At 44.0% G+C, this 13,588-nt stretch overlaps 2 protein-coding genes across 3 annotated transcripts in view; both read left to right on the top strand.

Moving 5' to 3' along the window:
• The window catches only part of LOC117890593, a 31,768-nt gene extending 24,343 nt beyond the window's left edge, over positions 1 to 7,425 (top strand). For both annotated transcript variants that reach the window (XM_034795531.1, XM_034795530.1), the window contains 3 exons: positions 2,029 to 2,681; positions 2,755 to 2,912; positions 2,984 to 7,425. In XM_034795531.1, the coding sequence (XP_034651422.1) occupies positions 2,029 to 2,681; positions 2,755 to 2,912; positions 2,984 to 4,098 (1,926 nt within the window). In that variant the 3' untranslated portion in view covers positions 4,099 to 7,425. The remainder of the gene's footprint in view (positions 1 to 2,028; positions 2,682 to 2,754; positions 2,913 to 2,983) is intronic.
• A 2,711-nt stretch (positions 7,426 to 10,136) lies between these two features.
• Positions 10,137 to 12,092, top strand: LOC117890274 (beta-galactoside alpha-2,6-sialyltransferase 1). The gene is made up of 6 exons (XM_034795033.1): positions 10,137 to 10,351; positions 10,413 to 10,949; positions 11,076 to 11,173; positions 11,308 to 11,587; positions 11,644 to 11,741; positions 11,828 to 12,092. The coding sequence occupies exons 1-6, from the start codon at positions 10,183 to 10,185 to the stop codon at positions 11,990 to 11,992; spliced, it is 1,347 nt and encodes a 448-aa protein (XP_034650924.1). The 5' UTR covers positions 10,137 to 10,182; the 3' UTR covers positions 11,993 to 12,092.
• Positions 12,093 to 13,588: the final 1,496 nt, after the last annotated feature.

Raw genomic sequence — 13,588 nt, 5'->3', positions numbered from 1 at the left:
TACCAGAGGGAGAGGCACAGGCAGCGCTTACTTTTCGTAATTAAATAATAATTTTGCACGTTAACTACATGAGGTTTTGCGGGGAAGATGTCAAATGATAACGATGCAGACGCCTACGTTAGAGACTCCCCAAACAGCTTGAAGACATATAGTGGCTCTCCTTATATACTTATGTGTCTACATGGAACTTCATGTCGATATCTATACATGCATACACGTGCATGGCTTGCTGTCTGTGTTTGTGGCTTTGTGCATTTGTGTGTTTGTGGTTTAATGTCAGTCACTCACTGAGTTTATGGGGTCGTTGTCTTTCATGGCCAAAACAAAATGAGTATAGTTCTCTGATGAACTACTGACAAATGTCAAGGCGCTGCCACATATGTACATAGCAATACATACATACATATGTACATATGTATATGTACATAGAGCGGTAGGTACACCCCGATGAGCAGTAGATATGTACACCCAGATGACTACATCACACATTGGAATTATTACGATCAGTTCACTGGCACCCAAAGTTGAGTTTCTTGCTGCAAAAAGAGTCTGGAAGTAAATGAAATGTGTTGCTGATACTTCTGCCATGATTCTGGGACGCCTGTGTGAAAAACTTTTGACTTTTCGCTGCTTCATTATTGGATGGGGGTGCTGGCCATAAGAAGCAACGCCTACAGAGCCCAGCGGCGCAAAAACACACACAAATATGTAATTAACATGGCCATTGCAGGTGGTAAAGGTGGTGAGGATTGCTGCAGCCAGGTTGCAGTTACCCGCAGGGGCCGCGCTGCGTATACGTAATTTATGAATGCGGTGCAGGACTTTGCGGTTATCACGGGCATAACCAAACTGGAGCATTATTAAGCCCAAAAGACAGACAGGGCGTGCCGGGGCGTGCAGTGGCTGCAGTGGGTGCAGTGGGTGGGTGTCGAGAGGTTAATTCAATTAGTGTTGTGTTTGCATTTGGCCTTTGCCATGTGCTGTGCTTTGCTTTGCTTTGTGTGGCACATGCCACACACGCACACACTCCGCATCTACACATACAATTGGTATAATTGATTTAGGCAATCAATACACTTTGCTGCACTTTAACTTGAGGCAATCAAGGGCCTGCATAAATGCATACATCGAGCAGCTGCTGCATTGCTCTGCTCTGCCATTTCTCTCTGCGATTGGCTGCTCAGCTGGTCAATGTTTTTCAGAACTAACAACTACATGAATACATATATGTACATATGTATATGCCTTTACATATGTACAGTCTCCCCTAAGCGAATGCAAACATCAATTGGGTCTGGTCTGGTCGGGCGTTGTTTTGGGGGCCAAATGTAATTTCTAGTTGCCACAGAAATGTTGCAAAAATAGCTCAAATTGTAGCCAAAAGCAAAAAAACATCTCACAGGCCTAGCAGGAGAGAGTTGTTTGTTTGGTATTTGGCTTTGACCAACATTTATGGTGTGCCTGCCGGATATTATGAAGTAGTATGAAGGTAGCAAATTCCCCAAAAAAAAACAACATCTGCTGCAAAACTAGATTTTGGCAAAATGGAAAATCACAACAAAAAGTACTACAAACACAGCGACAACTTCGACACAGCAAACAACGAACATCGACAGACAGACTCGAAGGCAAAGTGGAAGCAAAAATATTTCATCCAACTGACAGCAACCTGGCAACAAATTGGCAGCTAAACGAAAAAACAGTTGGATGATTGTTGGGCAAAGGGTTAGACAGATCTAAACCCACAACTTGGGATGGGAGTGGGTTGTGGCTTCAAGGGGAATTTCGGAAATTAATTGTTACGGGTGCTGGAGGCAAACTTATGCAAAAAGTATGCAAAATATTTGTCTGCTGAGGATGAGACTCTATGCAAAACCCGACCCCGTAGTATAAAATAAATGATCAATAAAGACTATTAGATAAGATTGTTAGCTATCTGTAGCAACAATACTTGAGCATGTTTAATTCATTTAATTTTCCTTTACTGATGTACATTTTAAATTTGATTTATTTGTTGTATTTTTACAGGAAGCATATCGTCGCTGGGTGTGCAGCACACTAGTGCCATATTTTGCCGAGCCAAAGGACGTTGCTCCAGACGGGAGTGAGCAGAGCAGCAGCAGCAGCAGCAGCAGCAGCAATGCGAAAATCCCGGGCAAAAACAAACGTTCCGCGTGGAGTGCAACGTGGACTGAGGGAGGAGAAGCTGTAGCCGTGGAAGCTGGTGGAAGTGCTGCTGCTGTAGCTGGAATCAAGAATAAATCTCTGAAATTAATCAGCAATAACAATAAATCAAATAACGGCAATAACATGAACGAGCGTCAGATTAATCAGAAGCCTGACAAGAGCTCGCAGGCGAATCGGAACGATGAGAACGGGAACACGAACAGGGAGGGGAACACGAATGGGATTGGGAATGGGAATCGGAATCGGAATGGGAACGGGGACAATGACCGCAATGTGGAGGATGCGATTGGCAGAAATCTGGCTCAGACATTCTATGATGTTGTTGGCATGTCTAATCCCCACCAGAGCCAGGTGGCGGGAGTGAACGAGGGGCCAGTTGGGGCCATGGCTGAGGCTGAGGCTGAGGCTGAAACACAATCCAATAATTTCATATCGACTGCCAATAATGCGGATCCCAGAGCCTTGGATCCAGTGATATCAAAACTTCAAAAGAGGTAAGTCCACGCTGTCCACACACACAATAATAATATTAATTAACTAATAACATTTAATAATTATTTCTTGCAGATCAACACGCAAGGCAGAGTTTCGCAAGCGCCGACGCATTCGGCCCTGCCTGAGTGTCTGCCAGACTGTGGAACAAAAGTGCCCCTATCTGCTGCCCGCCGATCGCGCACCCGCGCTGCCCACCCAATATGCCGGCGAGCCGACATTTCTCTGCCTAGGTAAGACTCTTCATTCGACTACTATCCATGGAGCACTCTCTCAACTAAATGCTGTTTCCCCTGCGCTGTAGATCAAAATATACCCGAAACTGGGGAGCAGCTGAAGAAGTCCAGCTATGGCCCCAATGACTGCTGCTACAGCTACTGCAATGGACCCGCGAGTGGTGTCTGCACCGTGTGCCAGGAGTTTGCACCGCCGCCGAGGGCAAGCCCGAACGATGTGGCCGCAAATTCCACCCGCCGTGTCCACAACATAACGCTCACGTTGAGCTCTCCCGCCGGCGAGCATGCACGGGCCAAGAGCGTGGCTCTGGCCCTGAGGAACGTGACCAAGGCGCGTGACAGCGAACAGGATGCCATGGAGTCGCTGATGGAGCGACTGCCGTACTATGCGCGCCTCGACAGCATCTACTACTACGACGAGGACGGCGAGATGCCCAAGGCGCCGCTTTCCGGCAACTGTGCGCCCGTGCCCGCCGTCACCACTCGCTGCACCTTTCCGTACTATGCCTCGGGCACCGAGGCCGCGGCGCCACCCACACAGCTGCTCGTCTGGCTGAGCGCTCTGCTGGGGCTGCTCAGCAGCTGTGGGGCCGCACGCCAGCGCTGGAGCTGCAGCTGGAGTGGCGGCTGTGGGCAGCGTGGCCGTGGTCGCCAGTGTGTCAACTGCGAGGCCAGCTGCCACGAACAGGAGCTAATCAGGAGCAGGAGCAACGCCGCCGGAAGTGGCAGCAGAAGCAGCAGGAGCCGCAGCCAGCAAAGCATCGATGGAAAATGCGCGGAAAAGGCGCCTCAGGCAGAAGCCGAAGCTGAGGCAGAGGCCGAGTCCGAGTCCGCCTGGATGTGGGCGTGGTCGGTGAGGCCACAGAATATCCATAGGCAAATGTGCAGCAAGGTGCGGTACTTTAGTAGCCGAAGTAAATTTAAATGCGAATCCAACTGCAGAGACTTGGATCCGTTGAGATTACGAGTGAGGGAGAGGGTGAGGGCCAGGGTCAGGGTCAGGCCCAGGCTGAGGATCGGGTGGGGTTGGAGCTGGAGTTGGGGGCTGTGGCAAACGCGGGAGGGCAGCACTAGGACTATTAACTATCGCTATTTCTACTATTACAACTACAACATCAACGATTGGTGGCGAAGATGGTGGCTGGGGGAGTGGCGGCGGATTGTGGGCAGCGGCGCCTTATAGTGCCTGCAAAACGTCAGCGGACTGTCCGTGTGCGTGAACGTGTACGTGTACTCCCTCATTCCCGTCTCTCTCTGCCTAGGGAAATCGAATGATAGTTAAACCCCAAAACCATAAATAATAGAATTTGAGAGAGAAAGAGAGCAAAAACGATTACAAAATTGAGGGAGAAGCGAATTAAATGAGACATGAAATGAAATGAAATGAAAGCAAAGCAACAAATGGAAAACCACATAAATATTTATGGTCCTCTTTCAAGTGAAAATAAAAACCAAAACAACATGAATTATAAATCTCCATTGAAGAAAACAAAAAAAAACAAAAACAAAAACCAAAATAGCATATTTTATTACAACTAGAACAAAGAATATTAATACTTAATTAAACAAAAAGCAACTGCCACAAGAATAGGTTTTTTTAGATAAATGAAAACAGACACAGAAAAACGCTAAAGAAAGCAAAAAAAAAAAACAGGAACATATAACAGGAGCATGGAACTAAACAATGATGTGTGTGTGTATGTATGTATGTATGTCCATCAAACGGAACCGAAACGAAACCAAAAACCAAACAAAAATATAGTTATTAATTTAATTACTGGCGAACAAGAAATACGAACATTTTAGGTTAGCTAAAAATGAAACAAATAAGCAAAATGAAGCAAACGGAAAAACGGAATAATTTACAACTAGAATAACAAAGAAATTTTCGAAAACGGCATACATAACTACGAGTAATTAGCGGAAAAAAACCCACGACGACAGCTGAGAAATAAACTAAAAGAGAATACAATTTCATTAACAAATTGACGTATAGGCCGCGTATCAAATCAACCACCTTTCAAAGAAAACCAAAAAAACAACAAAACAAAAAAAACGAACCGTGAACTTTACTTAAAATTAGTTTAACGAAATATAAAAAAGAACGTATATACATACATATATGAAATACAATAGTCGAGGGATGGGCGTGAGCGATTAATTAACAAATTAATTAACCAATTAACGAGAGACGATGAAAACAAAGAAAAATAATAATAATAGCAACCGCAAACCGCAAATGTGTCTAAGAATTGTCATTATTTAGTTTTAAAAGCGACGGAAGCAATGAAGGATGGTTCACAGATTTGTATAAACCCTGAGGGAAAAACTCAAGAGAATAAACCTAAGGGGTGGACAGAACAGGACATAAGAGTATGTAAAGCGCACAGTAAAACTTATCTTTAAGGTTCATTCAAAGGCGGCATTAACAGCATATACACATGTAGAGCCATGATCCATTTACATATATGTACATACATATATATGTACGAGTGTATGTACGCATTGATCTGGGTATATTGTATTGTATGTACGACAGGAATACATAGTGAAAATGTGCAGCGTAAACATCAACAGGATGCGACGAGGAGAAGCTCCATAAACAGCAGCAGCAGCAAACCACATACCTACTACGAGTGTATGAATAATAATAATAATAATTTTTGTATTAAAGTGAACTCTATGTAGCGAATACATATAATAAAATACATTTGCGAGGTATATATATTTATAATTATCAATTTATCGTACATAACTTGCAGCAGAAATGGAATAACTATAGGAAAAACAAAACAAAACAAAACAAAAGAAAGGAAAGAACGAAAAAACAAAAACCAAACTTAAACCACTAAGAAATATTCAAATAAATAGTCGTATTTGGTATTAACTAATTAACTATGGAACTAAGTACGAAACAGTATGAGAAAGTCCCTCTGATAGAGCACACTCGCCAAAAAAAAGAAAAACAAAAGGAAAACTCACACAAACATACAAAAACACATACCTTAAGCACTCTTAAACAATATATTTAGTTTAGTTAGTTTCCCACTCACCGCATTTGCATCATCTCTGAAGGCTTTGGACATTTCCCATGTTTTTTGGGTACCTTCTTTCCGAAATCTGTTAACGAGCGGTTTTACCTTTTAGTCCACTGCAGGCAGTGGCAGAGAAACGAAACCGAAACTTCACTATGATGTTTTCTTCTAAATCTTCCCCAACTTTCAGCTCTTGAATTTCTCTTCCGTTTTCAACACTTTCCTTTCCTTTCCTTTCTTTTCCATCTTTCAACACTGACGCATTACTTTAGGAAGAGATAGAATATGTAATAGGAAATGGTATGGATTGTGTTAGCTGTTGTTGTAGAAACGTAAAGGATATTACATACAAGCGAAAAGCAAAAAGTAGTTGCATTCATTAAAGACCTCTCATGCCCTTCCATTTCTTTGATTTCCCCTCCCCCCTACCGCCATATCAATGAATATTTGTAAATAGAAAAGATACAAACTATGAAAAATTCGCCTCAAGGCCCTGGCAACCCGGGGTACATTTTCCATGACAGTTTCTGTCCCACATGAATTTTCTTTTACAAGTTCACAAGTTCCGTTCGCCAAAACAAATTTTCCCTTAATTATAATGTCTGTCCCGTTTGTGTGGAAACTCTTTCCGTAACTCAAAACGAATGAAATTTATGAATTTACATAGCCAAACGTTTGCTTTTTCGTTGCTCGTTTCGTCGTCAGCGAGATAACTGTACATTGATGGCGAATGCAAAACCATTTCTAAGAGGTGCGGGACGACAAGAGGAGTGGCCAACTGCCGTTATCGGGGGGCAAGATGGCAAGAGAGAGTAAGAGAAACAGAGTGGAGGGGAGAGGTAGAGAGAGGGAGAGCCGCTGGCACAAATTGCGCGCATATTGAAATGCAAATTGTTATGAATTATTGTGTACTTTTGTAAAACTTTTTGATATATATAAAATAGTTAACATGAATAGATGCCTAAATAATAATAAATTAAATGTTAATTTATTTAAATGTAAACAATAAATGGACGTGAACAGAGCGTAGCGAAAGAACAGGAGGTCGGTGGACGTAGGCGGAGGCGGGCTGGCTATCCGATCGTGATTCCCATCCCGATTCCAGATTCCCCATTTCCAATTCCCCCATTCCACCATTCCATGTGTCCCTTAGAGTATGAATGTATTGAGCAAATTGTACGCGTTGGACGGAGAAGGAGACAAAAAACTAGTTGAATCGTGTGCGTAGCGGGGGGTAACTCATAGCTGTAGCCGTGGCCTCCGGATCAGGTGGCGATTACTTGAGATCGTTTCGCGAACATTACTTTACCGCAGCGCAGCCGAGAACAGGAAGCAGAAAGTAGCATCTCATGCGATCCACACACACACACACCTTACACACCCACACAATAACGAATTCCAAGCCCCATCCGAATCACTAAAAAGTTAGCACGAATTATACAATAATTTTTGTAATTGTTTAGCAGCTGCCACAACAAACAAAACAAAACAAAAACCAAAATTAATGATACCTATAAATGAAGCAAACAAAAACTCCGCTGCAGCAACAAAATGTATGGCAAACGGTAGCAAATATTTTCTACAAAAAAACCTATTTAAAATATGTAAAAAAAAAAAAAATAAAAAATGAAGAAAAGAGAATTTTAAAAACGAAAACCAAAACTCTTTTTAGGTCAGAACGAAATTACATAATTGTTTGCCATGGCATAGAGGATCGAAAAATATTAAATGTATTTGTATTTGATATCACAAGAAAGAAAACACCGAAAGCCGAAAGCTAATTCGAAGCCGAGAAGTCGAAAGGTCGAATGTTCGCGAAGTCAAGAAGTCGAGGAGCAAGCGTAATATACATGAAAATTCAAGTCAAGTCAAGACAAATTTAATTTAATTAAATGAAACCAAAAAACAATTAAAACAAAGAAAGCCAAGCTGCTAGCCAACAAGCAAGAAAAAAGATGACACTTTCCATTGAAAACGAATACTCGAACCATAGAGTTTTCCGACAAGCCCCTCCCCAATGACACTACCCTAGAAGAAACTGATACAAATAAATACAAAGTCGAACATCTAACATCCCACATGAGACAGCTAAGAACTTTAACAAAAATAAACTGAACTCTTCTGTACTTGTTGTTAAAAAGAAATGGGAAATAAAGCAAATAGGAAACACAAAACAAAGAACAAAAAAACGACAAAAATCCCTACAAATAGAACATGGCAAAACGAAATTTTCATAGTCCTTAAGCTAAAATCTAAATACGAAAAACAAAGGAAAATTCCCCCAGCCAAACTATCTAAAGTAATGAAAATAAATTCTGACTAACGAGAGACGGAGAAATAGTAATACTATGTAATAATAATAATTAAAACTGGCATAATTATGGTAATTGTAAAATAATTAAACAATGACGTAAAAGTAAAACAAAAGCAGAAAAACAAAAGGAATATAATAAAAAAAATTGTTGTTATTGAATGTATTTGTATAGAAAAATTATTATGATTATGACGATGAATAATAAATGATTACAAAAATAATAATTATTGTTCAAGCCGAAAAGCAAAAAAAAACCACATACAAAAAAAACAAATATATATATACGAGAACAAGCTTTTGACTTCCTTCTGGGATCGGCTGAGGATTAAGGAACTGGAGCTGGGCGACTGTCGTAAAAGGAGAACTTTGAAGGCCTCGAGAAAATTCTTCCCTATCTCCACAGCAAACTATCAGAAAACTAAGAAAAAACCCACTTTAAGGCTACTTTTATGTGGAAATGATGATGGCAAACGAGAAGAGCCAGCCAAGACAACTGTTGAACAATGAGATCTCACTGCAATGCAAATTATTTCTATAAAACACTTCGACTTTAGTGTTGGCCAAAATAATCGTTAGCTGGAACTACTAAAGCGAGGGACAGTCGTCAAAACTTGATTTCCCCAAAGGAGAATCCAGCAAAGTGCCTGCAATCGGCAGCTCCTGCTTAGTGGCGACGAGTCGTAGTAAATTCTTGCAAATGGCAAGTGCAAAAATCTCTCACGGATTTGCAATTGGAGTGCCATTTTTTGATGGGGGGGCCCTAGTACTATACATGTGTATGTACACATTATATAACTTTCACTTTTCGCGCCTCGCTCTCAAAGCAGGTGCTTAAAGGCTCTGGCCAAAGGCAGTGGCGGGAACAGCAGCGGCAGTAACGGCAGCAACAGCAGTGGCAGCAGCAACAACACTCTAATTAAGCGAAGCCAGGGGGAAAACTCGGTAGTGGAGTAGGAGAGGAAACCCCGAGGAGCCGAAGGAAGGAAGAATGTTTCGAGTGGGATGCCGCCTCCAATGCCGAAGCTGGCTCATCTCTCGGCTCGTCGGTTTATCGGTTGGGCTCGGCTGACTGGCTGGCTGGCCGGGAAACGGAACTCAGATTCGTTTCGACTGGCGAAAGGGAAAGTTCGAGCAGCGGATGCGAAACGGATGTAAGCGCCATTTAAGCGGTAATTTTTGCGAACTTTTGCGCGTGCCGCCGCCTGTGAACGCGTTTTTGGCGGTATACATACCTACATACACATGTACATTTACAGGTGTGTGTGCGTGTGTGTCGCGTGTTTGTGTTTTCCTCTGGCTAAATATTTGCCAACCATTAAAGTGCGGCGCTACCCAACGGTTAACGGTTAACGGTCAACACACACTTGTGCCCCCAGTATTGTTTGTGCCGCCCTCCCTCACGTGTTTTCCCCGCTAGTTAATTTGCCAGTGGCTGTGCCTCTGCCTCTGTGTGGGTAATGTTTTGTTTGCGGTTTTGTATTGCATGCTTTTTGGCGCCACCCAACCAGAACCAGCCAGAAAATGAGTCGAAAAAGACCAGCAAAATTACCTGTGACTGCAAATCTGTCCATTCGAATGTTGGCCAAACAAATCTGCTTGCGAAATTATTGTGTGGGAACTGACAGCGACATGGTTTCCAACTCAGATCAGTTGTGTGTGAGTGAAAAGTCAAAGTTAACTGAAACTGACATAGCAGCAGACACGACTAATATGCAAATTGAAAGAGACAAGAGAGAAAGTATTAGCGAAACGATGCCTTTTATGCCTACTCCCCCCATTTTTGCTGCGAGTCTTCGAATCATTTATGAGCACCAAAATGTGGCAAATATATTTTAATATAATACTTCCATTTCCTGCAGCTTTTTTACTTAAATATTAATTGAAATCACTGCGGAGAGGTGCGTATTATGAGTGGAAAATGTGGCAAGTGAGGCGCGCATTGTCGGGTCAGTGTCAGACCCTACTCGGCGTCCTGCTTCTGAGCGCCGCTTTAATAATTCAGAGCGTACAAATCGGCGCCACGAAAGCTCAGCCGAGACACGAACCCGCTGCGGCAGAGTCGAATGCCGCGGAGCCGCGAGTGCGAGGTGCGTATGCCGGGGAAAAGCGTTTGCGCAAAGTAATTGCAAAAATAATTCGATTCTACAGCAGGAAGTGAACGCAGACAGCCGCGCAGTGTGTTCCATGTGCGATGGAATCCCAATGAAAAGTTCGTTGTGGAGAGCCGCGAGAGTCCGGCCATTAACTCCTCGAAGCTGGCGCCCCATCCGCGGCTGAAGGTCTCCAAGAACACGAAGCTCACGCTTAGCCCCAAGCTGTACATGTGCCACGACAAGTACTCGGATCAGTGCCACAACAAGACGCAGCAGTTCCGCCAGCGCATTGTGCAGACGTTCGAAAAGTCCATGAGCGAGTCGCTCAACGATTCGCACCCCAATCCCTACCACGTGGACTACAAGCCCGTGTTCGGGGATAGCTTCGAGGAGCAGTACTATCCGTCCACCTGTCTGGTCATGGAAGCGGGCGTGCGAGTGCTCCGCCGCAAAGATGCTCCCTTTGACAAGATGCCCTTCGGCCGACTCTTTCCGCGCCAGAAACTCTTTCGCAACATCAAGAACATCAAGACCTGCGCGATTGTCTCCAGCGCGGGCTCCCTGGCAGGCTCCAAGCTGGGTCGCTTCATCGGTAAGCAGGAGGAACAGCGAACTGCACGCATGCACAATGAGTCGGAAGAATCGCTCATGACCAGTCCACGTCTACGTCTACTCCAATTCCAATTTCAATTTCAATTTACATTTGTTTCGCTCCCAGACACGCACGACATTGTGATGAGATTCAATCATGCACCGACGCAAGGACACGAGGTGGATGTTGGCAGCAAAACCACAATTCGTGTGGTGAATTCTCAAGTAGGTGGCTCCGAACCCGCACTCCGCACCCCGCACCCCGCACCCCGCACCACGCAATCACAACCCAGTTCCGCACTTGCACCAGCCAATTGCATTTGCAGTGATCCTCCTCCCCCCAACTGTTTGCCTCTTAGGTGGTCACCAAGCCCGAGTTCGACTTTGCCCACGCACCCATCTTTCGGAATGTGACGATCGCCGCCTGGGACCCGGGCAAGTACAATGGCACACTGGAGGACTGGCTCACCAGCTCGGACTACGATTTGTTCACCAACTACGAGATCTACAGGCGTCGCCATCCCAAGTCGCGAGCCTTCCTCATCGATCCCCATTCCGTGTGGCGCCTATGGCAGACGCTGCAGATGTTTGCCGGCAACCGTTCCATTCGACGTAATCCCCCCAGTTCGGGTTTCATTGGTGAGTGAGCATTTCGCTTTTGTTCTTAAAGAATTTGCGCACTGTATTGGTTGCAGGTCTGGCTTTGCTCTTGCCCCATTGTCCGCAGGTCGACTTTGTTGAGTATATTCCCTCCACGCGACTCAATGGACGCTGCCACTACTACAGCAAGGAGGTAGAGCCACACACCACACAGCACACAGCAGAGTTTCCATTCAGCTATTGATTCTGTTATGTTTTCCTTTGTGTTTTGTGGTGCAGATGAATGCCGCCTGTACATTCGGCTCTTGGCATCCCCTGGCCGCCGAGAAGCTGATGACACTGGACATGAATACGGCGGATGATATGTCTGTCTTCCAGTTTGGCATATTGCGTATACGCAGGCCGGATAAGCTGCTCTGCGGCTTCAACTTCTTTGGCTATTGAGCAAGGCTCTTCCGCAGCAGCAGCAGCGGAAGTGCTGCCGTGGGACAATCGACATGCATTTAATCAGCGGTTTTCACCAAGTGCAATAAACAATTCCAACTTTGCAATGAATATAAACTGAAGTATTATTTGCCAACACACTCATCCCGTCTGTATCACTGGGGAACAACACCCACGCCAGAGTCTGGGCTTGAGCCTCAAGTGGTGCGGCAGTTGATTCTTTTGGCTCTTGATTGCTTTCTTGTTGGTTTCCAATGGCAACGGCTGGATCCATGTTTTCTTTAGCCATTAAATGCCATAACTGTTTGTCTACACGGCGCTACACGAGTGCAATAAGTATTATTCCAGCCTCAAGGATGTCAGCAGTGGGTGTGGGTGTGGCTGCCGAGAGGGGAGAGAGAGTGGCGGGGGGCGACAGCACTCATTAATACGTGATGCGGCATGCTGAACGTGCAGCGAATGCCAAAGAGGAGTCCGACGACGCAACAAGACAATCAGAAATATGATGGCAATTTTCTGGTCGCTTTCCGCCGTTGTTGTCTCGCTGCTCATGCTGTTGGGGGGAGGGGTTGCACATGCGGCGTATGAGCAATTAAATAAAATATAGCCAATATAAATATTGGCATTCCATTGAACCAGGAAAAGGACATCCATCGAAAGTTATGGCCTCAACAATGGAAGGAAGTGAAGATGCAGATGCGAATTTAATTGAATTTCCCTCGTTTGCATTTTTTGCATTTCGATAAGCCCCGACAGAAAGGTCACCTAACTCGGCTTGAGAGAACACAAAAGAACTGCAGCCCGAATACTTGATTGAAGCTGCCAACTGTGTATTTTTATTTGACAAATGCAAATAGCTGCGAACAATCCACGTGTTTACGTTTATGTTTGCCTCCTGCCAACTCTTTGTTTTGGTAATTGTGCAGCGGCCCAAGCGCGGCTTGCCACCAGGGACCACTGACCATCGACCATTGGCCGTTCAACGTCGTCGTGGCTGGCATTTTAGTCGTCAATTTTTTGGATATTTTTGATTTTGTTTGTTTTATTTCTATGTATTTTCTGTATTTTTTTCTTCTGCTGTTAAAGCTCTTTGCGCAGTCGCGTTCGTTGACCTCGTGTGAACGTGTTTGCAATGCTAATAATTTAAACAAAACAGAATTATTAATTTTATAGCTAAAAGTCATAAAATGATTGCTGATTGTACAAAGGTCTTTGGGCGCTTCGCTATGGTAAGTCAAGAAAGGAAAAGGACGGAGCTCTGAGCTATTCAGTTGGAGATGAATGGAAGAAATGTATGGAGGAGAGAGGAGTACTTTTGTAAGTACCTAATAAGCACGAGCCTTATTATTTATCCTAGATAAGATGTTAGCATATTTTCACAGCGGAACTTAGTCAAAAGCCTCGAGGAAATTGTTGCCTTCGGTTACAATAAATGCATTATGGGAATCTATTCTATTTTCAGCCATTTGTCACATTTCGAATGTATTTCCTCTTGCTTTCCCACTCGCCTCTTCCCGCCCTAGGACTGCAGTTTTTATGTAGCATGCAAATTAAAAAAAAAGTTGTAGCTTTTTTATTGGATTTTTATCAACTGGT

Source organism: Drosophila subobscura, chromosome E, assembly GCF_008121235.1.
Source record: "Drosophila subobscura isolate 14011-0131.10 chromosome E, UCBerk_Dsub_1.0, whole genome shotgun sequence".
Classification (NCBI taxonomy): Eukaryota; Metazoa; Arthropoda; class Insecta; order Diptera; family Drosophilidae; genus Drosophila; species Drosophila subobscura.
This window is presented reverse-complemented; position numbering and strand designations above follow the sequence as displayed.

Excerpts from the sequence above, each read along its gene's own strand:
- LOC117890274 (XM_034795033.1), top strand. The coding sequence starts at position 10,183 with ATGTGGCAAGTGAGGCGCGCATTGTCGGGTCAGTGTCAGACCCTACTC. Across the intron at positions 10,352-10,412 it reads CGCGGAGCCGCGAGTGCGAG|CAGGAAGTGAACGCAGACAG; the intron begins GTGCGTATGCCG and ends TCGATTCTACAG. Across the intron at positions 11,588-11,643 it reads CCCCAGTTCGGGTTTCATTG|GTCTGGCTTTGCTCTTGCCC; the intron begins GTGAGTGAGCAT and ends TATTGGTTGCAG.